Below are 27,842 nucleotides of genomic sequence, written 5' to 3' on the forward strand. Positions count from 1 at the left end.
AGGATTGAAAGAACCGTGTGATACAATCTCTGTAATTTATGGAATTTGCAAAAAAGGCCTATGGTTTTTGTTGTGCAACATTAGAAATTTCAGACTTTCATTAAATTTGTTTTTATTTGTCTTGTTGACTGTATTGGCCAGGACACCCTTGAAAAATATTTTTAATAACAATGTGTCTTTAATTCTGGTTAAATTAAGGTTAAAGGTCCCATATGATGCTCATTTTCAGGTTCATAATTGTACTTGGGGTTTCTACTAGAACAGGTTTACATTAGTGGTGTCAACAATAATCGATTCGCCGATGCATCGCAATGCGGGGCATACACGATTCAGCATGGATGCGGCAAAGTGCCATAATCGATTATTTCATTGTTTATTTTCTGGCCTTGAGTGGACAATAAAGTTGTGAAGTTTCAATTACTTCCGGGGGCATAACAACAACATTCAAGATGGCTGAGGCAGAGGGAGATGACCGCAATAGACGGGTAATTAAAAACACACCCAAAGCTTGGAAAGCGGACATCTGGGCACATTTCGGATTTTACGAAGTTAATGGGAAACTAGACAAGACTTACGCGGTGTGTAAAACCTGCCACACTAAAATCCAGCACTTTGGCAATACAACTAACTTCACGAACCATGTTGATTGTTGGCATCCTGAGTTGGCTTCAACAACAACAACACAAAAAGTCGACACATCCCAGCCAAGAATTGACGAGTCGCTAGCTCAACGTTGCCACACAACTCCGAGAGAGCAAAGAGGATCACACGATCGGTGGCATGTTTCATAGCGAAGGATCTACGACCCTATTCTGTGGTAGAAAATTGCGGGGTTTCGCCACATGCTTAAAACAATTGAACCCCGGTATAAGCTACCGACAAGAGCTACCTTCACTGATTCTGCGCTTCCCGCATTGTACAAAGAAACCAAAGCAAAGGTAATGGAATCAATGTGTAAAGCCAGTCGTGTAGCCATTACAAGTGACGCCTGGACTTCAGTCGCAACAGAGTCCTACGTAACCATAACGGCACATTATATTAGCGAGGATTGGTAGATTGTATCACATGTGCTGCAGACGAGAGCAGTTTATGAGAGCCACACTGGTGCTCATATGGCGAGGCTACTCTTGGATGTTGTGGAGGAATGGCAGCTAACAGATAAAAGTGTTGTGCTGGTATTAAATTTGGTAGTAGGCTAAGCCTACACACTTTATTTTTGGTTTACATTACAATGTATTTCACATCTTGATATTTTGTTGTATGCAGCTGATGTGATTGGTAGGATCAGGTATATAATTGTCATTGTCTTAAAGTTGCTAAGCTGCTGTTTTGTTGAGAGTAGTTGCACTTGACTTTACTACTTGAAAAAAGTTTCACAGTAATAAGTGGTTACTGTGTGTTGCACTGAATATTTTTATTGCTGGGTGCCTGGGTGGTTGTTGTTACAATAGTGTGACTGTGATTACTGATTAATATTTGCACAGGAGTTCAGGAAGTGCCCTGTCTTAGAGCTGCTATTTTACTGTGTGTAAAAAAACACTTATGGTCACTGCTGGAAAAAGTTGGCTGTTATTGGTCTATTTAATTTCAAATGGTTCTAAAGCAGAGAGAAGAGAAACATTTCTCATTCAAAGCACTGAAAGCAGTGATTTATGTTTTCTTTGACTGTATTATTGCATGTCTCATATTGCCTTCTTACTTACAGTTTGGTCGACATAAAGCCCTAAAAACGTCAGGAAAAAAGTTCCTTAGCCATCACAGAGTTTAGCAAATCAAGCAAAACAAAGATTACATTTTTAAAAGCAGGCTACCACACAGCCTCACAGCAACCGGTTTCACAGCCTGAAAATAAAAACTCTCTGCTTCTGGGGGAATTTCTTAGTCTCAAATTTGCCAAATTCTGTGTCACGTAATTGCAGTTTGAAAAACAGTTTTTGGTCTGGCACACAACTAGGCGGGCCAAAATCTATTGTTCACTAAAGCTGCCAGAGGGATAAATGTTACCTCAGTCCCCAATGGGAGTATTGTGTCCGTCTTTGGTACTAGCACTTTGGTCTGTTCAAAATAAATTAAAATAAATGGATCCTTATGCATTTTTTTCTCCACTGTACCAAAACCGTGACTCATAAACCAGAGTGTGAACCACATTGTGACATCTGTGTACAAATACACCTTGGACAATAAGGCAGTTTCCCGAAACGCACAGAGTTTTGCAAGGCGAGAGATATCTGGCGGCGATTATCCAGTAAATGAAATGTCGTCAATCCAGACTAGTGATGGACAAACCCTTTGTGCTATGTACTAGTGTATAACTAGCATAACTGCTGGTAGGGTTGACAAGCAACTTTTGACTTTACTGAAGACCAAATACATTGCCTGGCGACAAAAACTAAAAGTCAGAAATGTCAAGGTGTCCCTGTAAGTTGCTTTGGCACATCATCTTTCACTTTCTGTCCCTCTGTGCAGCCATGTATTAAACTTGTGCTTGCTCTCTCTTTCACACCACGGAAGCTGGAAGTTACCGGTGGTGCACGGCTGACAGGTTATGTTGACAGGCCCGTCAAAGAGCAGCACTGGGAAATTGGCAGGGTTTTCTGTATTATGGGGCAGGAGAGTTGTGCTGTGAAACTCAATGTGCAAACGTTGGCTCTTCCATCCTCTGTTCACTTGATAGGCAATGTAAACATGCTATTTCTGTTTACATAGGATTACTTTTCATAGTTTATGGGATAACATCATCATATTACACATTAAGAAGAGCATTCATTTAGACACTTTTTATTTAAATGATTATGAAAGGATAATTACGGGGTCTTCTTTTTTATATTTTTGGCCACCATTCCTATCAGTAAAGTAACATTGTAATCAACAATGATATTGGACTATTCTGCAAAAAAAGTAATCTCAATAAACTGTTGGCATGTTATCTGACTTCTGTCTTCATTGTAGCAATGTCAACATGTTCCCAGATCTCAATTATTTACTAAGGTAACCAGTTGTTATCACAACTGATAATAAAAAAGCCAAAATATTCTTTAAAGATTATTATTTTTCCATCTGAAATGTATCTCTAAGGATGTAGTAATACAAATAACTTCATATTAAATAAATTTAACTTTGAATGAAGCTGGTGACAAAGGGGGGTAATGTTACTTTTACAAGTCCAAGACAGCATTGGAGGCATTTTATTCTGCCTGTATCAGCATTAATGACTACTGTTTACTTCCTGCTAGAGGCAAAATTATCAACCTCTGCACGACTAGACTACCCAGGAGAAGGCTAGTAAGAGAACTGTGGAAGGCGTTGCAATGTTTCTACCTTGGGTGTCCAGAAGTAGGAAGCCAGATTGTTTATATGTCACTTTGACTTATAAGAGGTTGATTTACATGGCTGCTCCACAGCCTAATGAGTCTCTGCGAGGAGAAGACACTTTGTGTGAAACTGTTGTCACTTGTCACTGTGAATTGCCTCAGAAACACAGCTTTATTCCGCCTCACACAGCATTTGACTGCCTGGCTGCATGCCTAGACACCATTAAATTCTTGAGCCCAAATGAGAAACAGGCCTGTAAAACAAGTGTGCTGCCATGGGTGACAATGAGACGTGAGCCAATAGGCTGTCAACTTATGAGTTGAGGAATAGTTTTGTTGAAGAATAGTTGGGACCTAGGAATAGTATTACGGCCCAGCCATTTTTGGGATGTAATTTTCCACCTGCTTACCCTTCATCCAAGGCAGACTGATCTACAGTATAAGACTATATATACTGGCCTGCAAAGAGTAAATCTTTTTTTCTTTTATTGTTGGCTTAAAACACTAGTTGGCAACATGGAAAACACAAACTTGGAAATTAAAATGTGCAATAAGTGCGTTTCCAAAAAAAATTGTTTTTTGAAACCAAACTGTTTGATCAGTAAAGTGCCATTTATGGGTAGGGGAAAAAAATCAAAAATTGTATGTATCGTGATTTCTCTTTGCAATGTTTTTTTTAACAATGATTCCCCTAAATATTTGATATACGGTATCATTGAATGTGACTACATCACAATCACATCACAAATCGAATCGGCACCCATGTATCATGAAAGGATCGAATGGGGACAAAGGCATATCGTCCCAGCCCTAGTGCCAATACAGATTGCAACAGGTAGGGAGACAGGGGGGTTGTTAGGTTGGAGGTTGAGTTGAAAAGAAACCCACTGGCACTGCTTATTGAAGAACATGCTACAAACTAGGGGATAGCATCACAACACATTTAGCTTTGAGGCTAAACAGCCTTCTCTCTTGACTTTCTCTCTGACGAAAGTAGTCTTTGTGGTTGTTCTGCTGTAGTTAACCATGGCTGACTTATCTTAATCATACATAATCATACAGTATGTTAGCATAACTTCAACCACATAAAAAAGGTGTTGAAAAGACTAACTACATTCCACAGAATGGAGTGCAGCCAGATTAGGAAAGACCCCTGAAGACAATTTAGCATTTTTGCAAGGTCAGTTTTTAACCTCCCTCACCAATTATCCTGACCATAACCACTCCAAACTCATACCTTAATGTAACTATCTGTAGTCATCACCTGAACATAGACATTCCCAAACACTCCCAACTAACACATACTGTGTTGGCACGTACTGATGCTTGGTTGGATGCCCTTAGCATCAGATACCAACGCACAAGGCACCCACGGCTTTCTAAAATGACGTAGTATGAAGAGCGACAAAGGTAGGGAGTAGTATCAAATACAACACAAGACTTTCACCCAGGAAAAAAGGGTTTGTATCCTGTTCTTGTCCCGCATGTAACTTAAACGTTAATTTCTTAACCCTTTCCCTAACCCTAACTAAGTGGTTTACTCTGCATGTTGAAAAATGACCTGACCCAGAGCGTTAGAAAGTGACGCCAAGGGGTCCTGACCAAGTGTCAGTATTTGACGAGTTGAGAATGTCTAACTTCATACCTGAACTCGTGGCATCTGTTACATCAACCTTTAAAGATACACATAATACTGACGAGCATTTTATTTGACACACTGTAGTTGGAGATGCCTAACTTCTCGTTATGCGCATATGATATACGACTGCAGGAAAAAAGTCATGCACACCCATCCTCTTCCGGCTAACTCACTTGTCAGCAGAGTCACATGTCACAGGTATAAATTAATATTTCAAAGCAATAGCTTTAAGCTGTATTCACGCAGAACATTTCCAATGAACCTCATATGATTCGGAATATTTGGTGGTCATCCCTGTTACAATCCTTTCTGAAAGTGCCATGTCTGTAATCTATAAAGCAAAAGTTTCACCCTAAATTTACCCACCATATTTCAGGAAACACAGAGGTCCTTTGCTTATATCATTTCCATGTAGATTGCCATTATACTAGTCTCACATTGCCAGGCCTTCCTTCACAGTGCTGCGGAGGAAGGTCTGGCTAGTCCAGACAGCATTCTGGGATGGGAGAAAAACATGCTCTTGTTTATTGGCATTTCTTTAAACCAATCACAATCGTCTTGGGCAGTGCTAAGCACCGAGGGGAGCCATAGTGCAGCTGCAAAATAGCCTGGTGAAGGAACTTGTTTTGGTGGAACGTGTACGTTCAAAAGTTGTTTTAGTCCTGCATCAGAAAACTCAGATTGGACAGATAGTCTAGCTAGCTGTCTGGATTTACCCTGCAGAGATCTGAGGAGCAGTTAACCATAGTCCTCATAAAAACTCATAAAGAGTTTAGAACGCCAACACAAAGGAAGAGAAAGGTGACGGGACATCCGAAACGGACATCTGAAAAGAGAGACATCCGGCGGAATTTCCAGCAGAACGAGAGCAATCCTGGATGTGGAACATCGTGGATAAAAACCCATGTAATGTAAAGACTACCATTATTGTAATTTGTGATAGCAGCTTAACTTCCTCTGTTTGGTGGAGAGGATACAGTGGAAAATACTGATGAGAGCTTTTATAGCATTGTGGGTGCAAATTGATTAGGCTCATCTAGCAACTCAGCATGGAGACCCATTATGTTTTAATCATTGGCCTATCAAGAAATAGGATTAAGGTTTGGTTCACTAAATGTATGTGAAAGACAGACTTTGTGCAACACAAAGCACAGATTTAAGTAAATGGGAAAATCATATGAAGTCTACGTGTAATTCTAGTCCAGCGTTGATCAGGATTATTCATTTGGAAAAGTCAGGTGTAGTATCAGAATCCCTCCCAGGAATCATGTAGATAGTGGACTCAGAGTGGGACTTTAGTTATTTTTAAAGCTTTAAACACTTACTCTCAGGCGGAGAGGGATTACTATCAGGCAGAGAGTGACATTGCTGTTTTATGACACTCTCAGCCCCAACGTTGAAGTTGATGATGTATTGTAGTTTTTTTTTAACAGTTGCCGTTTGGAGACTCAAACATGGCACCAGATTTTGGCTACATTTACATTGCTACGTTTTGGTTTAAAAAAAGAAATATCTTTTGCTACGTTTACATCTCGCATTCCCCCTGCTCTGGAGTTTCCGAGCCCCTAAACCGGAGACATTTGGAAACACTTCTGACACATTTTGGTTTGGAATCTGCGGGGTTGTGTTTCGGTCTCAACGGCTGCAAACAGAGACCTTTGGCAACGCCGACACTGATGCCAACGTTTTTCCTCCTGATTGGGACTTATTGATCATGACGTCTCGTTCTTTGAGACTGAGCTACAAACGGTACCATGGCAACTACCAGCAACGGGCAGAGTATACATGCTGCCTCCTGTTTATGCCCAGTATACAATAATGTTGTAGACTGGGTAAACCCAGCCCGATCTGCCGGCGATTTGATTTCGCCCTGCAGCTCAGGCTGGAAAACTGTACGTTTATCTATCCTGCTTCCGTTACAGTTTTACGGGGACCAATTACAAACTGGCTTATCCACCTGGCGCGCTATTGGCGGGTTTAACACGATGACGATAGAGACGCGACCAAGCAGCTTCTTATTTACATTCAACATAGCGGCCACCGAAGCGCAGCAACCCATTGACGCCGCTGTAGCTGCTACGTCACCCGGATCGTTGGTCTGATTGGTTGAAGGACTATCCAATTGCGTACAGAGTCATTTGAACTATGCCCGTTGATCACGCCTCTTGTGCAGTAGAAAATACAGAGCAGACTCCCCAGACTAATGTTCAATCTTAAAAGATTGAGCTTGGTCTGGTGATAGCCAGACTTATAATGTTGATGAGATATGCGGTCTGGGCGTGTTAGTTTTAACGGAGATTAGTTCTTCTACTGGAGCTAAAAACACTTGTGTGCACGGACATCGCATTTGGCTCAAAACTCCGCTTAAAAACCAAAACGTAGCAATGTAAATGTAGCCTTTGTCTTTCAGCAGATGCAGTCCATGAGCATGGGATGTGAGAAAGCCAGTAGGAAGTGACAAGGTTTTCACTGCGACTGGCACAGAGAGTGACAAGCACCTGTACAAGGCAGTCAGTGTAGCATGTAAGCAGCATAGAGTGCTGTGCGGATGGATTCCCTGGCTGGTGTCAGAGAACCATCAGGGTGGAGGAGGGCTCTGCTGCCACCGGCCTCTGCAGCACTGATTTAAAAGCCGTGTCTCCTGTTTACTGTGGCATCATTTACTGGAGTAATTGAATGAAGAATACACTCTGTTAAACCACCCATGAAGGGATGAGCTCATAACCAATACACTTTATTCCAACATTTATCCAGTAGCCCGGAGGATGTTGGATATACAAGACTGGTCTGAGGGATGCATTGGGTGCCAACCCGTTCTCACTCCCAACTCATAAAATACCGACGCTTGGTCTGTGGCTCTAAGCGTCGGATACTGATGAAAGTTTGTATGGAACGCACTGGGCAGAGCAGCAGCTTGACCGCGTTGCTGTAAGATGACTTAGTATTAGCAGGACTTTCACCCAGGAGACCCGGGTTCATGTCCCATTCTTGTCTCGCATGTCACTGAAACGTACATTTTGTAACCCCACCCACCATCTTTTCCTAAACCTAATCATCCCTTTCTTGTGCCGCTTGTCAGTGAAACGTACGTCCCGACCCAGAGCGTTGAAAGTGACGCCAAGAGTTCCGACCAAGCTCGTCTAAATATGACGCCAAAGGGCTAGACACAAGTCCCGAGAGCGTCAAATAGTGACGCCCAGGTTCCCGACCCAGAGCGTCAAAATATGATGCTTAAGGAGACTTTTTGCGTCAATAACAAACGTCAAAGGCACCTGACCAAGCATCGCTTTTTGGCGCGATGGGAGTGAGAATGTGTTGTGTGAGCTGGTGGGATTCCATCACACATGTCACCCGGTTACCATACTGTTTGTGCCAGACGTACGGTAGAGGAATCAGAATCAGAAAGAGAATTTCAGAATCACAGAGAAATTTATTGCCAGGTAAGTAGCACTTACTAGGAATTTGCCTTGGTTCATGGTGAATACATACAAACAATAATATGAAAAAATAAATAAATACAGAAACACATAACACATACATGTAACTATTTAACATTAAGAAAGACAAATGCAGGATGTACAAAAATGTAGAGGAATGTGCAAAAGTTCAGGATATATACAATGTGCAGGATGTAGAATATTGAATATTGATTTAGATGTTTACATTTTATCTTCTATCTTCTGATTTTGGTTTAGCAACAGGATAGACTGATGTATAAAAGAGTTCTTTAGCCTGTTGTATCTAAACGAAGGGACTCTAAATCGCCTGTTAGAAGGCAAAAGTTGGCATTCATAATTTAAAACATGCGCAGTCGAGACAGAAGAGATGCTGTTAGCAAGTCTGAGCATGCCTGGCACTTGGACTAAAACTTTGCATTTAAAGCTGTTTTTAGATATGTGTAATAATATAACATTACATGTATAAAAAACAGGATTCTTGATCGAGTTTCTTAAATAAAAACTTTGCAGGTTTACCCACAGTGATGTTTCATACACATAACGGGGATCATCTTCACATTGCAAAATATTAACATGCTTCTGTAATATCATTGATGGAGGTAGAGCCATTAATGAACGCAATACTATTATTATTCTAAATCCATTCACTTTTTATTTTATTTTCATGCAAGCAATTTAACCTGGCAGAAACCTAACCTCAATGTATTATTCACTAATGGATAATACAGTGAGCCATATGATTTGGTTGAAGGATTTCAATGTAGTTCTTTATTTCTTTTTCATCAAAAAAAAGATGAAATAAGCATAAAAGTCAGAAAGGATTTGCAGAGAACAATTACCCTAACAATGTCCCTGCTGCATTTCTGTACTTCCAACCACTTTTATTGGTTTGTCCAGTTGTAGGACAGTAAGTGCCATCATTCTCAATAAATACATGTTGAATGAGTTGAAAGGAATTTAATTGTATCCTCATTACTAATGGAAAGGCCGGACTCCAATCAATTTATTGATTTCCTGCTCCATATTGCCTCCTAATAATGTTTCTGGATGCAGAATATGTTTTCAGTTGCAGCTTTGCTGCTGCCTGGCCTTCAGCATATGGTTGAAGTTGTTTGGGCAGAGTCATGTCTTGGAGATGGTGGTGTTAGATCTGGCAGGGGAAAACATGTGGCATGTGTCCCTTCAAGCAAAATGAGCCAGACCCATTATAGCCTGATACAGAAGAGATACTAATATGAATACAGTATTTTTACCTTGGTACCAATCTGCTGCTGAAATCCTTTGTCAGTAGCCTGCAATTTAACTGTCAGAGCAGGCTAAGTTATAATTCCCGCTCTATGTCTATCAACGTAACAAACAAGCATCAGTCAGCTTTAAAGAAATCCATCACTGCCTCCAATTCTCTTCCATAATTTGCTGTAGACCATGCAATGCCTCACACACAGAAACTAACATAATGTAACCCAAGTGTGTTGGTGCTGATGAACACTACTGGAGTGATGGGTCACTATTGAACAATGGGAACAATGTATAAACACTAATAACACAGCTTTGAAAAGATGGCATACAAATGCCACGTCATTTAAATGGTCAGCATTCACAATCATGGCCTTCAGGCTTTGGTTGAGATTTACTTTGACAAGTCTTGAGACTTGAAGTTGTCTCCATTAACTTGAGACTTGACTTGGACTTGTCTCCATTGAGTTGGACTTGATCCAAAGCACTGTAGCCCTGGAACAAGATGCTCAGTGTTGGGATAGAGGGTGTGCATGATTTCTGTTAAACCGTATTAAGTTTAGGAGCTATCACTTGGCAGTGTAATGCAGTATAGCCATACAAGCATACATTTCCATATATTATGATCTCACATTTGTGATTTTGATTTAAACCTGTCATTCACCACCAAAGGCAATTCCCTTTTCTATGAAAAGAAACCCTTCCACCTCGTGACGAAACAACCTCCCGTCTGTGGCTCCAGCCATGCGTGTCCTCTGTGAGATCAGCTTAATGCAAAGATCAGCCGCTAAATGTGCAGGGAGCAGTGGTTGGCATTTAGCACACACTAAGCCTATTATAGTCATACTGTATCTGTAGCTGTTTTAGGGCACTCTGCTAACTGCCTTGGTGCTGGGTAATTTGGTTTGTGTGTCAGTCAGTGTTCAATCCCTCACCTCCTCCAGATGGCATGGCATACCGGCTGCATCACAATTTACATGATGTATGAGATTTTCAGCAGATACTGTACCTTTGATCTCCAGTAGCCTAGTGCTGGGCAGTACATCTACTTAACATAAATTAAAATATATCAATTATATAATTATATCAATACATTTTCAAACAACAGAGTTTAAATATGCATTGCTGTAAGTATTGTATTCTACACAGTTTCTTCTGCACATCAACAGGCGTGTTGCTATGCATTAAAAACAGTTCACACAGCTCAAAGAAAAATTGAATCACTGATAACTTCTCGCTCTCTTTATAACTCGCTCAGGACCTCAGGGTCTTTCACCCGGTGTCTCGATCCTAAACACTGGGTAACCGGGGTAACGGCTGCACGCGTCACCTTTTTTTTTAATGAATCTGGCTAAAGTGTCACCTGGTAGCCTGGAGCGCCACATTTTTAATCATAATACAGGTAGATTCAACAACGCAACGTGATGTGATAGATATTGTTCAGGCTCAAATCTAAACTTTAAAAATGATTTTTGTCCCCAAAAACGATAAGGTTCCTCTGAAAAAAATACAGGATTCCCAAACTGTCAGTGCTTTATGATGGGGAGAGCTCTTCTTCTCCTTCTTCTTCTTAACCTTTATTTAACCAGGAAGAGACTCATTGAGATTAAAAATCTCTTTTTCAAGAGTGTCCTGGCCAAGACAGGCAGCAGTACAACCACACATACAGTACATACAAACACAAAATACACAAAAACACTAAAAACATAAAGCAACTGAAACAGCAAATCCTTCAAAGTCAACCAGAATCCTAAACACATCAGGCAAAACATCTGCAGCCAGATGTGGCTGCCTCCAAGTCAATCAACATCCTCTTAAAAGCGACCAATGAGACTAGCTCAGTAAGTTTCATGGATTTCTGTAACTTGTTCCATGTAGAGGGAGCAGCAAACTTAAACGCCTTTTTTCCCCAGTTCAGTTCTAACCTTTGGAACAGACAGAAGGAAAAGATCCTGGGAACGAAGATTGTAAGTCCCGGTACTATTTACACTGATATAGGTTTCTGACCTAGGTAGGATGGAAGGAGACCTAAAATAGCCTTGTATATGTAGATATGCCAGTGTTGAAGTCTCCATGTTGATAAAGAAGGCCATCCAACACGTTCATACAGTTCACAATGGTGAGTGAGGGCTTTCATACCAGTGATGAACCTCAGAGATCCATGGTATACAGTGTCCAGTGCATGTAAACTTTGAGCTGAAGCATGCATGTATAAAACATCACCATAGTCAAGTACAGACATAAAAGACCAGCCTGCCAGCTCTAAACATTCTCTAAACTAGTGATGGCCAAATGAAGCCCCATGAAGCTCCGAGAACCATTTTACCATCATATAAACTGATACTGACATCTGCAATAAGATAATATCGGCCTGGCTGATTTTTCAGTCTTGCTCTAGTTTGGTTATCTAAATTATTTCTAAAAGGTAATGAGGTGATTGTTTTAAATGAAGAACTGACTGACCTTTACATATTTCACATTCCAGGCACTCCTGAGTAGTGATGACCAAATGAAGATCCATGAACTATTGTCTTTATTCTCTGAGCCCACTAGATGGCGCTCTTTGTTCAACTCGGGTTAAAAGCACACTGAATTGCCATTCCTTGAACCTTTTTCTTTACACCCTTCTAGTGGGCTCAGAAAATAAATAAAATGGTTCACGAAGCTTCATGAGGCTTCATTTGGCCATCAATAGTCTAAACTCCAAGCGTGCCACAGGTGATCCAAGGGAGCCTTGCCATGAAAAGTGTGTTTGGCTATCTCTCAAAACACTTGGCAGGGCACACTTGCTAAATAACCATCGACTTGCCGAGGCAAACATGATAACATGTTGAATAAACACCACAAAGTACGCCCAGTGGTAATCAGCCCGTACTTGCCTGTATGTATTTCTTTTCTTTTTAGTTTTGACTGAGCTTGTGGCAGGTTTAACTATTGTCGACAATATGTTATCAGTCACACATGTGCTTTTCTTTGCGTGAAAAAAAATGGACGTGTGGCGTGAGAGACGGTGTGGAAAGTGTCAGTTGTGTCAGGCTCATGGTCAATGCGTAAGAGTTGGCAGCCCTGTTTCTGGGTTGTTAGAGTAGACAGGCTGGAGAGTGTGTTTTGAGTCCTACTTTTTCACATTTTCTTCTCATCATAAAGTGTCTATCCTTGTGGATTATATGTGAGAGGTCAAATGGACATATTCTAAAGAAACACCCCAGAGAGAAACAGCAAGAACAGGGTCAGAGAAGAATGCAAGGGAGAGACAACTCACAGCTGCCAGTTAAGCTAGGCGAAGCACTCAGCATGTTTTGCATTTAGAGTGTCAAGCGTCAGGGTCAGACAACAGCAGCCAAGGGAAATAAATAGCTTAAAAATGGTACGATCCACTCCCTTCCTCTCCACCCACCTCCTCGGCCTCCTTGGAACCTCTGATAAAACCCTTTGTGCTGGCTTGGCTCTACTTACTTTTGCATAGCGCTGTAAAGGGCAGTATTTCCCTGCTGTACATTGACCATCCTCAGGACCCTACAGTAACCTGTTGTACAACTTGTATGACTGGATTTCCATGGAAACGTACCAGGGGAGCAGGTCTTGGCTTCGACTACACAAATGGGTTTAGAATCACATTGAACTTTAAAGAGCTCACTTATCAATTGCCAAAAGTAACTGTGAAAATGTCTTGCCTTGCCTTCAAAATGCTCTTCATGGCTCCCTGCTGGGGACCCTTGCCTTTGTAGCCCGACATTTTGGAAAATTTTGCAGTCACAATGCTGTAAACGTGGATTACTGATCGATAGTACAAACTGTTTCATTAGAGGACGCACGCGCGCATGCACACACACGCACGCACAAAGGCACGCACGCACACACACACACACAGGCACAAACACACACACGTAATGAAATCTGCCTAAAATGAATCAGTTTGTAACAGTGGAAACACTTGAAAAGTTGTTTGGTGTAAGGTCGGCATTATATGTAACTTTTGCTAACAACCTGTCTGACTGCTGTTTATTTGTTTGTTTCTTGACCGGTCTGACTTCTTTTTAGTGATGTCAGTGTGTTCCTGGATCTCAGCCATTACCTCTGTGAGTATATTGTTACAGAAACGATGACCAGATCTATTGAAATAAGATCAACAGGTATTATGCTTTTAAGGTACTGAAGATGATGTTTTTCCTGCTGCTATTTTATTTTTACACTAAAACACATTGTTGGTATCCTTGAGGTTTATAAACCTGTCGAGTGATGATTTTGACTTGTTTTTTTAACATCGCAAGTCCCCCAACGTTTCCGAAATGCAATATTAAATACCCCATTAAATCCCTTTAAAGGACACCTATTATATGCCGTTTTCAGGTTCATGTTTGTATTTTATATTTCTACTTGAAGGTGTCATGCTTTAATGTCCGAAAAAACTTTCTTTTTCTCATACTGCCCATGGCTGCTGCACCTGTGTTCCCCCTCTGTCTGAGACGCTCTGCTGGAGCGCCCGTCGCTTTAAAAAGCCCAGTCTGCTCTGATTGATCAGCGTTTCCTGATCTCTGGAGTCTCCTCATCTGTGCTCTGCTGTCGCTGTCTCTGTACAGTCTGTGGACACTGACTGCCACAGAGTATACAGCGAGAGCTTATACCGTGTAAAACCACCAATAAGGGCTTTTAAACCAAATACTACACAACCGGACATGTTCCAGCGACATCATTAGCCAATTATTAAGATTACAGGTTTCCCTGATGTTAGCATGTAGCTACATGTAGCAGCAGTGTATGTAATGTAAACACTGCAGTAGTGCCTCCCTGGAGCAGATGACCATATATAGAAACCTGGCTCGGTATATCATGTAAAATGTAAACGGACTGTATTTATTTAGCATTTTTTAGTCTTAACGAAGCGCTTTTACATAGTACAGGAACCGTTCACACACATTCATACACTGTGGGGTTCAGGGTTCAGTGTCTTGCCCAAGGTGCACTTCGACATGGGGCTGCAGGGCCAGTCATCGAACCACCAACCATCCAAATGGTAGGCAACCGCTCTACCACCTGAGCCACAGCCTCCCACGTCACATGGAGCCGGCTTTGTAACATTATAGATCACAGAAAATACGGAAAAACATAATAGGTCTCCTTTAAACTTATTTAATCATTCCATTGGCATGCAGTCTCCATCTCTAAAATTGGACTATTGAAGGTGTACCCGCACCAACTGTTGATCAGTGAAATGTGATATTGAGGGGCGTTTCTGAGCTCTTGATGTTTGCATTAGCACCCTCTGCAGTCGGCAGGAGTGTGTATTGCGTCACCTGTATGCTCGTGAGCTTGTGCGGTTGATATAGAGCGTCCGGTACAAACAAAGGGTGAGCTGCTCATCAAAACAATAGCAGCCTTTAATATATGCATGACCATAACGTGACATGTAAATATCATTTATTATCCATGCTCAGCACTTATTTCCGCCTTTAATCTTGGTGATGTACAGTATAATTGCTCCCGCTGACACCTTCAGATTTACGTGCTGCTTATTATCAGGATGGAGCTTGGCTGTTTCTACTGGATTTATGTCTGAATAGTTGTGGCTACGGGCATGAGACAGCTTTTGAAAGAGCACATTGTTATTGCAACACTTACAGAAGATTTAAATATGTAAAAACCCCATCACCTGCCTGGAGCTGTGTCTCTGTCAGGCCTCTTCATCTGATGCTGGTTGTCCTCTCTTCCCTGCTCCTATTTCTCGCTGTCTCTCTCCCCCAGGCATGCCCAGCTTCATCAAATCTCCCGACGATCAGACAGGGATTTCGGGAGGAGTGGCATCGTTCGTATGCCAGGCAGTGGGTGAGCCCAAACCTCGCATCACCTGGATGAAGAAGGGGAAGAAAGTCAGCTCCCAGCGCTTTGAGGTATGACTCGACAGCGGGCCTCAAAGCTCCCTGTCTGAATGTCTCATACCCTCACTGCTCATTAGCTCTCTGCATTTATGTGTGCCTAAGACAAAGAAAGACAGAGCAGGGTAGATTGTTTTCTTTCATGTTGAACTCGCAGTTCCAGTGTGTCAACGTACCTTCTCAGGTGCCTTTGTGTTTAGCAGCAGTAAAGCTGAGCTTTCGGCTCAAGCTGTATTTGCTCATTATTAGAATATACAGAAGCTTTTACTGCATTTAGGCTACATTTACATTGCTACGATTTGGACATACTATGTTTTGGTTTAAAAACGAATATCTTTTGCTACGTTTCCCCCTCTCATTCCCCCTGCTCTGGCGTTTCCGAGCCCCTAAACCGGAGACATTTAGAAAAACTTCTGACCTGTTTTGGTTTGGAACCGGAGACCTTTGGCAACACGACACTTGACGCCAACGTTTCTCCGCCTGATTGGGTCTTATCGGTCACGAAGTCTCGTTCTCTGAGACTAAGCTACTAATGTTACCATGGCAACTACCAGCAGCGGGCGGAGCAACACGCTGCCTCCTGTTTATGCCCAATGTACCAGAATGTTGATGAGATATGAGGTTTGGGTGTGTTAATTTAAACGGAGATTAGTTCTTTTACTGGTGATAAAAACACTTGTGTGCACAGAGATCGCTTTTGTCTCAACACGCTGCTTAAAACAACAAAACGTAGCAATGTTAATGTTGCCTTAGTGCCTGTTTAGAGACCACTGAATGCAGTCAAGTTAGTTGCAATATTCTACTTAGAATACCCAAGGCTCCGCATCATAGTGAGTACATGTCTACATGTTAAGCTGACAGGTTAAAGAGCAGAACTGTGATAAACCACAGTAGCACACACAGACACACACAGACACACACACACACACACACACACACACACACACTGAATGACACCTGTACTTTCAAGGCGTTGTGTGTTGTGGAAAAGTGGACGATAAGACGACTGAAAAGGGCTGCAACTAACGATTATGTTCATTATTGATTAACTAATTTCTTTTTAAATTCACAGATTGATTGTTTAATATCTGAAAATAGTGAAACATTTTCTTATAGCCCAAGGTGACCATCCACATGTTCCTTCATGTTTCTATGAACCCAGCTCACAACAACTTGAACCTTGCTTGATTTAGGTCATGTTGTGGTACAGTAATGCAGTTGAACTACTTCAAAGATTAAAGGATTAAAGGATACACATTTTTATAACTAGCACCAATTCACCTTTAAAGGACCAAAACCAATAGTGAATTTCTCCTTATTAAAAGTATTTATCAAAAACACATGAATCAAACACAGGCTATGGCTTGATATTGTGATGTGCAATCAAACTAAAAGCTGTGAAAAACCAAAACATGCTCAGTGATGTCTGCCTGACAGCTGCACTCCAGAGATAGTGAAGGCAGTGGTAAAATGCTGTAGAATAAACAACATTTAATATAGGGACATGTCAACACGTGTGACAGTATGCTTCTATTTTGTTTAATACACCAGACTGATCTCATGAAGTGGCGTATGTATGCCGATTGGTATGCCGTTATTGGCGTGTTATGAAGACGCACACTCACTTTTCAGCGTGTTCATCAACGTCGTTTGGCCTCCATTGACTTACATTACCTTGCGTTTGCGTGTGAATTGACGCTGTAGTGAGTAGTATGAAAGAGCGAAAATCCACGTAGGGAGGTTAGTCGGGGTGGTGGATGGGTAAAACACAGGACTTTTACCCAGAAGAGCGGGGACCGCGTCTCGCGTGTGATGTTTCTTTCGTTTTCCGCGTGTGTTGTTTCCTTACCACGTTTTTCTATTCCTAAACCCAACCCAATTCTTCTTTTCCTAATCCCAACCGGTTTTTCTTTTCCCCCCGCGTGTGATGTTAAAACCAACCGTAGCCTCGCAATAACACGTAGCCTCGCAATAACACATAGTCTCGCAATAACACGTAGCCTCGCAATAACACGTAGCCTCGCAATAACACGTAGCCTCGCAATAACACGTAGTCTCGCGATAAGACGCCACGTGGCTTTAGAAAGTGGCGTGTATGTTTACGCTGTGATACAGCAGACTGCCGACTGCTGTCCGCTATATACAGCGTAGGTATACACGCGGATAGCTCAAAGTGCGTACAGATAACACGCCACTTGGCTTTAGGAAAGTGCCGTGTACGTTTACGCGAAGTCATGATTTAATACATGTTGAATACACTGTTATGGCATACAGGAACAGGTTTATCAGGCTGTGGCTACACAGACAATACATATAAGTAGCATTAATGTATTGTTTTGGATGACGCCAGCATCCTCCTTTCCCCTGGACCTGGGAACCTTCTGAGGAACCGCAGAGACCAGGGTACAAATTATGTTCTGGGGACATTTTCCGGGACATTTTTACAGCAGCCCTCGTCCTGTCATGTTGCTTTATCATACAGCAGCGGACTAATTTCCCTAATATTCACTGGTCTTTAGACCACGGTGGAAACGCAGATAACAATGGGCTGACTGAACTTTCTAGTTGCTTTAAAAGTTGTTCCAAGAACTAAAAAGTCATGACTGTTGTCATTGTATGAAATCCCAGCTATTGATAGTCAATGTGGTTGAAAGCTCCAAAAAAGCTAAGAAAGTAGTAGTAGAGTAGTAGATGTGTGATTTGAGATTATTAGTCACACAGCAGGTGTGTTGAAGTGTAATCACATCAGCAAGTTATAAACTGAGCATACTGCATCCTGCTGTTCTCAACAGTCTGGACTCTCCAGTTTGAACGTGGCGTACTTTGTACTGAGAAAGGCCGAGGTGGTCCCTTACAGTAACAAATGTCTAAATTGATATCCGCTATTATGTGGGGAGCATTTTAAAAACTCTCCTTGGTGGTCTGTTCTCTGATCAAACCCTAACGCTTTGGCTACATTGAACGCGTAACGTATGCGGACTGTTTCTAGGAGTGGATGTGCCGCAGAATGTATGTATCTTTGAACTGGCTACACGTGCTGCGCACACACGGCGTAGGATTGACGGCACTGAAGTTGGCTGCCGATTCGCAGCTTCCGATTCGGCAGTTAAGGGGAAATATAAGTCACAGGCCAGAGGATGAGCTTTTGCTTTGGGATTGGTGTTGTTTCTTCAGTTTTTGGAGCTGGCATGGCGCTGTGAAACATCAATCTACTGTCAGCTGGCAGTAGATGTATTATGACAGGACAGCTTAGACATGAAAGGGGAGAGAGAGGGGCTCTACCAGATGAGCTACCCATGTAGTTTAATTTAAAAGAAATATAGACACTTTATGATCAATTTCTGTGTAAAATTGCTGCGAACACCTCTTATTTTTACGCTTGTAGAGTGGAGCATACGCACCACTTACGCGCTGTAGCCAGTTTCATTGATTATAGCGAAAGTGTAGTTTTGGAACATTCACTCTGCATAATGTAGCTGGCCCGTAAGTACAGTGTGAAGTTAATTTTTGAATTGATTAACAACAAGATTGCTGGTCCCCAGCTAACTAAAATAGTATTTTGTATGCAACTGCATGACGTGGGTTGACAAAAAAAATAGTTAACAAAATAATTAATGTGATGTATTACCTGCAACATATGTGTTGGTACCGACCTTCTCAGAGTCTCCTGCCGAGTCTCTTTTACATTTGAATGTGCAGAAACTTTGTGCACTGTGGTAGGCTTACCAGAATCTAGGCGTTTTATGAATGCAGCTGCATTAACCCACACAGCAACTGCTTGATTAATAGGAATGTATGAGCCTTCCTGCAGGACTCTGAAAGCAGCAGGAAAACAGTCATTAGCTGCCAGCCAACCCAAATGGCTTCAAGTGAAGTGACTCAACATGAGTCCTGCGCAGGCGGAGACACTTGGTTCATGTCGTTGTGAGTAATAGGAATTATCTTACACCTGTCTGCACAGCATTACTCAAACTGATGGCTACCCTGCATGGGGAAGGGGTACGTCCGCCCCACAGTCCAGACAGTCCAGCTCTCCAGCTGTCTTTTAACTACCCTGTTAGTCAACTCTATTCAGTAAGCCAGGCCTTCTTGATTGATGAATATAATAGAAAGAGAATCTTAAATCCTTAAATAAAGATACAGTATATTTCTTAATTCCGTCCAAATTCAATTGCTTTGCCTTTGACACTACCAATTCTAACTCATGTATTGAGTTACATCAGTGCAATGTTCCTCATATGTCTATGCATGAATCAGTCTCACTCAACATTCAACATTGAAAGAATGTTACAGCATTGTTACAGCATTACAACCGTTAATCATAACTTTATGATTTAGATGTGCAGACTGTCGAGTGGATATCCTTCTTCAGAGATATATAGACCAGTCTACAGAGTTAAGGTCTATCTTAGAACACACTTCCACAAAGTGGAAAACTCCATGTGATCTGGATAATACCATAGGCCTGGTATTAAATAAGCGTCATTATCATCATTTTGGGATCGGATGACTGTAAGAAGACTGTAAGAAGATTGCCTGGTAACACTAGTGCTACTGTAGCTCATCCACACATGTTGGTCTTGTGGCACTCAATCATGCACGATGCAGTTGTCACTAGAACACCTCCATATGTGGTCTGATGGGTTCGATTGCATTCTAATTTTAATGTGCTCTGCATACATATGCACCGGCATCCCTTATTTAGATCTAATGTTAATACTAGGTGAAAATTTGGTCTTACACTCATAGCTTGAAAGTTTGCAATGTTACCCTTTCTCTAGACTAGGGGTGCATGATATATCGACTCAATATCGTTATCGCAATATCAAGTTGCGTAATATTACATTGAAAGTGTTGCAATAAGTATGCAATTTTTAGTTTATTTTGTGGAGCGCTGCGTCCCGTCCGTTGGCTATGTGGCTTAGTTGTGTTCGATTTAGAGCCCGCTTGAAACACTATAATGATGCACGTCAGCGCACGGGTCCACTATGTGACAAACCCTATGTAGTGTACCACGTGTGTGCATATTTTGACAGAGTGACAGTGTAAGTGAAGAAATAGATAGAGACAACAAAACGGAACGAATCAGAGAAGCGAAAGACAAGTTGTGTCCTGTTCTCTTTATTTATTTATTTTCTACTGTCCAACCAGTAAAACATGTCCTGTTCTGGAGACATGGTCCTTATTTATTTATTCATGTTGTACCAGTCCAATATGACTGTCAGTTGAAAACCTTGTGTTGTAAGAAAACTTGTTTAATTTGTTTTGATGCATTTTCCCGTAATGTTTATAATTTTACACATGTTTAAAAATATCGAAATTAATATTGATATCGCAATATTCATAACCAATATCGCAATATCACATTTTGTCAATATCGTGCAACCCTACCCTAGACTCTCCGAACAATCGCTCCCCTACATCCAACCACCAAAACAGAGGTTACTATCCACCTGATATCTTCAGCACCACTTCCATTGAGTCTTAAAGCCAATTTCTTAACGTTTTCCCTTTTTCAATTTCTTTTCATATCTCTTTGCATCTTTCTAACTTTGTTTCATCTTTGATACATGTTCTCACTGCCAAGTGTCTCTCCCAAGAATTGTACTTGTGCAGTAAACAAATATTTAACACTGTTCACCCAACAATCCACCACTGGACCATAATGTCACATTACCTTTAGCATTTCTATTCATAATGTCCTCACTTTGCATCAGTGAAGTGCTATCTTATTGCCAATGAGTTTCATAAGAATCTTATTTGTAGAAAACACGGTTGCATTGGCAGGATTAATACTTTTTACAGCCGTTACTACATTGTTGTGCTATTTCGACACTCATGACTGCATTTCTTGTTCAGATCTCCCTGTTAATGTTCCATCAGACACGTGATCTCTGCAGGAGTGAGCTAAGTGGCTTGAAGCTGGGGATGGATCAGAGTTAGGGTTATCCAAAACCAGTCCCTGTTCTCTGTTTTGATTTGAACTTGACTGGTTGGACCTGGTTTTGTTATACACCTCTTTCCTACAGTGGGCATGGTGAAGTTTAAACCTTCTTAGTATGAAATAGCTTTTTTTCCATGTCTAAGCTCCTTTACTATGGCTGCCAGGGCTTTGAATTAACCTTTTTGATCACCAGTAAACATGGCTAGTAGATTTTTAAAGTTACTAGCCAATCAGATTTCCCACTAGCCAAATTTAGTTTTTCCTAACTTTACTTTAATTTCAGCTCCTCTGGTTTGTTTTGTGCCGTTCCATTCATCTACTCTGTTACAGCGTAATCGATTCTGCACACGCAATCACCTAGCCAACGGTGATATGAAATCCCAGGACATAGTGTTCATGGGAAATGTAGGATTAGTACTACAAGCACTGTTGCCAGATAACGATTATGTTTTCCAAGCCAAACACACACCAAATTTCATGGCAGAAAACAAACCAATCTGCAAACACTGACTTGTTTTCTGCAGCCTGCCGTTCAAAAAAACGCAGTATTGTTCGCTTCATTCATCACCGGCCAAATTGGCTAGTAAGTTTACAATGTAACCTGCCAAAGTACATTTTTATCTGCATTTGGGGGGTTGGTGGGTGTCAATTTAAAGCCCTGATGGCTGCATAATATAATGGACTCATGTCATGTTTCTCCTTTGGGCAAAGTGTTCCTCGGCTTCCCTGTGGGTGGGGTGGGTTGACCTCCTCCCGAGACAGGAAGAGAGTGCAGCTCTGCTCCTCCTTCATTAGAGCAAGAATGTGATTCCTGCCAGTCGGCTTCTTGGGTCACACACACCACAGTGGGGCGGAAGTGTAAGGCCCAGTGCCCTGACCCCTGATTCTTTAGCACCCCCCCCACCCTAACATTCCTCAAACCCCTCACATACCTGTTATCCACTCATGCTCATGACTGTGTACTTCCTCCTTTAGCAGGACTCCGGTCACTCCACGCAACATGACGAAACCCTGTGAGAACTTGATCCTTCTGTTTTCACCGTCTCGTGTCCTCAGGTTCTAATAATTTTCCTAATTCGTTTTCCTTGTTTTGGTCATCATTCCTATACATTGTACTCAATATTGCAGAGATCTGGAAACGCAGTAACATCGCTAGGTTTAAGTACCGCTGTAGCTGTATGGCGTTCTACATGTATACAGGCAAATGACAAGAGCAATAGAGACTGACAACAAGTTAGCCTACAGATAACAGCACAACACTAGGTTTATGGTCGGCGCGGTATAAAATGACGTCACCAGGGCTGACGTTTCCAGCGCGAAGGCTCCACAAGTTGTTGCGGCACGGGGTTGTGCACCTCTGAAATTTTGTAACTCGGCGCACGCTGCGCTTTCAACTTCAACGCGGTTGGCTGGGAAGACTGGCCGAGCAGGTTCGCCTCTACAAACATCTGTATGATTCTTCATGTACAGACCACAGACAGTCAAACAGCCTTAAATATGTGATAGAGACACCACACTGGGAAAAGAAGAAGCATTTTGCTGGAGAGTGTGGAAAAACATGAGAGATCGTTTTGTAAAAGCTTAAAAACAGCCCTTATCGAAAGAGTGTTCTTAACGATGTTAGAGGCAGATATTAATTTCAATTTGGAGATAAACAACATGTCAGGTTAATACTTAGGAGTAGATAAATGTTTGGCGGTAGGTCTGTGTTTAACATGAATGTGTTTACTGCTATTGCCATGCAGTCTGCTTTCCTTTACTTCCGCTCTCTTCTTCTTGCTTATTCACAGATTATTTCCTGTTGTTTTGGAGAACACTGCAACGAACAATGCGTTGAGCATAAACGTCTCTGTGCTACTTGTAGCGCACGCACCATCTACGGAGGCATGCACCAGTAACCAAGCCTTTAGTTGAAATAAACTGATGTGAAAAATCTACTCGTTAACTGCTCAAAATGTCAGAACAGGAGATGCAACTAGTGTACCTTGCAGCTATGCATGAAGCTTAGTCCAATTGTAACAACACAACATATTGAACAGCTCAGTGTTAGTTTGAACAGATCGATAGTAGATATTTCATACTTTCTGATAGGTTGGATATTCACATGTTCAAAGGTATTTCATCTATTCTAAGGATCTTCCATATAAGGATTGGTTTTCAAGGTGACATTATCTCACAGAAAGAAATAGACTGGAATGTGTGAATCTATTAGAAGTATCTTCCACATGAGGGTAGTTTGACAGGAACACTAGCCCACAGAAATAGATAGGTTGGAATATGTGAGTTCCAGAGAGAGTATATAAAAAGGAGTGGAGTCATTCTGATGTTCGAACAGGCACCACTCTGGTAGTGTGTACAACGTTGTCTCACTTTCATGAAAGTTATGTTCAATATTGAATAAAGCTGCATTTAATCTAAATTCATCGGACTCGTCATGTGTCAAAGTCTCCACCATCATGCAGATATCATTTCCCGATATCACTTTCTCATCAGCATTTGAGCACATTCATAACGTTCCTCACAGTGCACAGAGCAAAACATTTTTTAGCAGGAAGAATGCAATGTGTTGATCACATAATGTGCACATTTTTATTGATTTTTTTCAAAATACTTACAAAACATACAAAACCAAGATAATGATTAGAATTACCTTCAAAGACACGGCAGTGTTGTAAAGCCCAGGCGAAGCTGTTATCTAAGTAAACTGCACCCTATAATTTCATTTTTTTAAAGTTCTATGTAGGTGGAGTAGCTGACAACAAAATTACACTACTGCATGTGTACACTGTGGTTGATAAGATGAATGCAGCGGTGCATCATTTTTACATTTATGAAATGATATATTAACATCACATTTATGCAACATCATTGCACAAAAGCTCCAGCAGTGACATAGGCAGAACTTGTATTTTGGGTGGGCCAGTACAAAAGTGAGTGGACCATCTTTTCCCACAAAAAAAGATTTATAAAAACTAGAAGTAGCAAATAGGACAAACGTAGACAAATTAAACAAAACACCAATAAGTTTACTTCCCAACATACTGCATTATGAGGGCAATAACAGCAAAACACTGTCTATACAACATGCTAAACCAACATCGCTCAGTCTAAAAAGACTATAAAAACAGTATTGATGAAAACCTGTCTATTATAACCTATTCAGGCTAAAATATATTTACACTGGCAGAACCAGCAGCATGGGCTCTGCATTGCACAGCACTGTTAATAGTGAACCATGTTATTGCACAGTGGCACCCAAACAGCAGAGAAGTGTTAACATACTGTATGACAGCATACATCAGACAGAAATCGCATGTGGAACATATCCCTCCTTCATTCATTACAGCATTGTTGCTTCAGGACTATGGCCAGATCACGAGCAGCAATGCCTTACCAGCTGTTTACACAAATCAGCAGTAAAAGAAAATAAAAGTTTTAAAACTTCCAGCCAAGCCTTATATGAATTAAGGAAGATATAATGGAACGTAGCCCACACAGCGCCAAATCTTAGACAGTGTTATCGACTGCACGGCAGTGACAAGGATCAAAGAAAACAAAACCTCCGGCACTCACAGATAAGTTATCTTCTTATTTAATGTGGGCAAAACACAAACGCGTTTCAGCTATAAGCCGTCATCAGTGTTCAAGATTTCTTAGGAAGATTTCAACTTAAATAGTAAAGGAGGCTGGCCAGTGCTGCCCTGGCCCATTACTGGCTACGCGCCTGAGCTCTAGCAACAATTGTGTATTTTGCAATTTCAGTCTCACAGCTCACACTAGATTTCTGATGCAGAATAATGCATGGCTGATGCCTGCAGGACCCTGCGCACTATGGTGAACCCTTTATGGACTGCTGAAAAGTTGCATAAATATGAACATGTAATGTGTGTAACGATAAATATTACTCTTTTCTTTTGAGTCAACGTGGCCATTTTCAAAATAATAGCTCGTTATAGAAATGGAGTCATTCAGGTTCAACTCATTTAAGAGTTAACAAGTAAAACCTTAAAGGAACATTTCAGCATTTTGGGAAATATGCTTTCTTTTTTTTCTTTCCAAGAGTAAACGTAAAGCTGGTTGATGGTTAGCCTAGCTTAGCATAAAGACAGGGAGCAGCAAGCCTGGCTCTGTCAAAAGTGAAAAATACATCTAGCAAGACCCCTAAAGTTCAGAGGTTAACATGTTGTATCTTACTTTATTTATTAATGACAAATGGCAAAAAACTATGGCCAAGGATCATAACGTGCTTCCCTCAATATATAACAATTTAATATGGTGGTTTATATATTATTTCTGCTTCAAGCTGCCTTCAACACAAACCATTTCCCATAATTCCTGAACCATCGCAGTTTAAACACCAGCTCAACAAAATGATTCAAGGATACAGGAATTCAAAGGTTTTACTTTCACCCTCACAAACAAAAAAGCAAAATGTTCAGTGAAATGCAGTGTGCCATTCTCATTAAGGCAGCATAAAAGACTACTGTTGAAAGAAACAAATAAGAAAATAAGAAATAAAATGGATAAAACATTTAGATGAAAAAAGATCCTTGTCCATTGGTGAGTCCGGATCTATCTATCTTATTTTGTTTGCTAAGAAATGAACTGTTAACTTTGTTAAGATCTCGAGATTATGTCCAATGGCAAGTGCTGTGGAAGATGCCCATGTACTGTAGAACATGAATAGTAAGCCCCAAGAAAATGTTTGACTTTTTCAGAAAGACCAATTAAAGAAATCCTCAGGGAGAGATCGTATTGAGTTACAGAAGCAATAGAACAGAAGCTAGCTGAGCTGAATTCATTTTAGTGTGTGCAGAAACTTTAAAGGTGTTGGTTGGTATATTTCTTACTTTTAATTGAGTCAGGCTAGTCCCCCCTTCCCTCCCTTCTTCCAGTCTTTATGCTAAGCTAGGCTAACCACGTCCTGACTCCAGCTTTGTACTTAACACACAGACATGAGACTGCTATCCATCTGAACATCTCACTCTGCGAAAGAATATTATATAGAAGATGTATTTACCAAACTTTTCCTTTAAATATGTATGCCTACCTACTTTTACAGCAGCATGACATCTAATAATGTGATGAATTATTTAAAATCTCTCGCTCCAATTTCATCATAAGGGTCTAACGGTCTAAAAAGTCTGTTTTCATTTTGGTGGACCACACTCATAGGGGGCTGGCTGGCTGTTAAAGGGTTATTTGGGTATGTATGTTAAAGGGTATTTGTGGCTGCATGCATAAAATAACTTCAAAATTAACCAAAGACAAATTATCAGTACTGGCCCATAGGGGTCCATAGGGAGGTGGCCCTTCTGGCATTTCCCCAAATTCCAGATGGCCAGTCCGTCACTATGGATGGCTGTAGTATAATGAGTAGAGGTGGGTTTAAAATCTAGATTTAGAAATGTCAGCTAAGTGAGCTTCTTTAACATGTAGTTGGAGGCCATTCCACAGATGAGGGGCACGGTAGGATAATGATCTATAACCAACTGACTTTTTGCTTACTAGGGGAATGACCAGGAGACCAGCATGTATAGACTTTCATAATAAGTATCTGAAGGAAGTCTTGCAAGTTAAACACTATTGTGTTGTATTGTTCAGCGCAACAGAATGTCACAGGTGATTACTTTAACCCTCCTCTGCTGTCGTCTGGCCAGGTGATTGAGTTTGATGACGGCTCGGGCTCGGTGCTGCGGATCCAGCCTCTGAGGACCCACCGCGACGAGGCCATCTATGAGTGCACAGCCACCAACAGCGTGGGAGAGATCAACACCAGCGCCAAGCTCACTGTGTTAGAGGGTAAGCACTGACTGCTGTCTCACTGATAGAGAGAGAGCGCATTTAAATCCCGCCCCCACCGGAGGGGAAAAAAACTCTCCGGTCTACTTGAGTTGTATTGCGTGAAGATTTCTTCCTCGTCAATTTCGTCTGCTAGCAAACAACAGAAAAATGCCTAAAAGCTGCTGTGTGGTGCGGTGTTATTCACTACCATCACTCTAAAGAACCCAGAATTGACTGTTCTCTGGGAAATGTTTTCATGCTAATCGAAAGTGACCAGTTTTAGCATAAACCGCTAATTAGCTTGCCCCGACGACTAGCTTTATAAGCTAATTAGCGGTTTGCGCTAAAACTGGTCACATTCGATTAGCATGAAAACATATCCCAGAGAACGGTCGACTCGGTACACGTGTTATTAACCTCTAGGTTCATTTTGAGCCGGATTTCTCCTTTAAGTTTTTATTAACTGCCAACCCGGAAAATTGAGCTTTTATGAAGACAAAGGTGGAAACAGACGTGAGGAATCAGCAGAGAGAACGGGAAAATTGGGGGATCCTGACACTAGGCTAACGTTATGTCTGACGTTACATATGTTAGCTT

The 27,842-nt window shown here is 41.3% G+C and overlaps 1 protein-coding gene across 29 annotated transcripts in view; it reads left to right on the forward strand.

Moving 5' to 3' along the window:
• ptprfa (protein tyrosine phosphatase receptor type Fa) overlaps positions 1-27,842 on the forward strand; it is a 400,117-nt gene that overhangs the window by 126,434 nt on the left and 245,841 nt on the right. For all 29 annotated transcript variants that reach the window (XM_031311904.2, XM_031311903.2, XM_031311912.2 and 26 more), the window contains exons 3-4: positions 15,387-15,532; positions 27,122-27,263. In XM_031311904.2, the coding sequence (XP_031167764.2) occupies positions 15,387-15,532; positions 27,122-27,263 (288 nt within the window). The remainder of the gene's footprint in view (positions 1-15,386; positions 15,533-27,121; positions 27,264-27,842) is intronic.

The sequence above is a fragment of the Sander lucioperca genome, chromosome 11 (assembly GCF_008315115.2).
Source record: "Sander lucioperca isolate FBNREF2018 chromosome 11, SLUC_FBN_1.2, whole genome shotgun sequence".
Classification (NCBI taxonomy): domain Eukaryota; kingdom Metazoa; phylum Chordata; class Actinopteri; order Perciformes; family Percidae; genus Sander; species Sander lucioperca.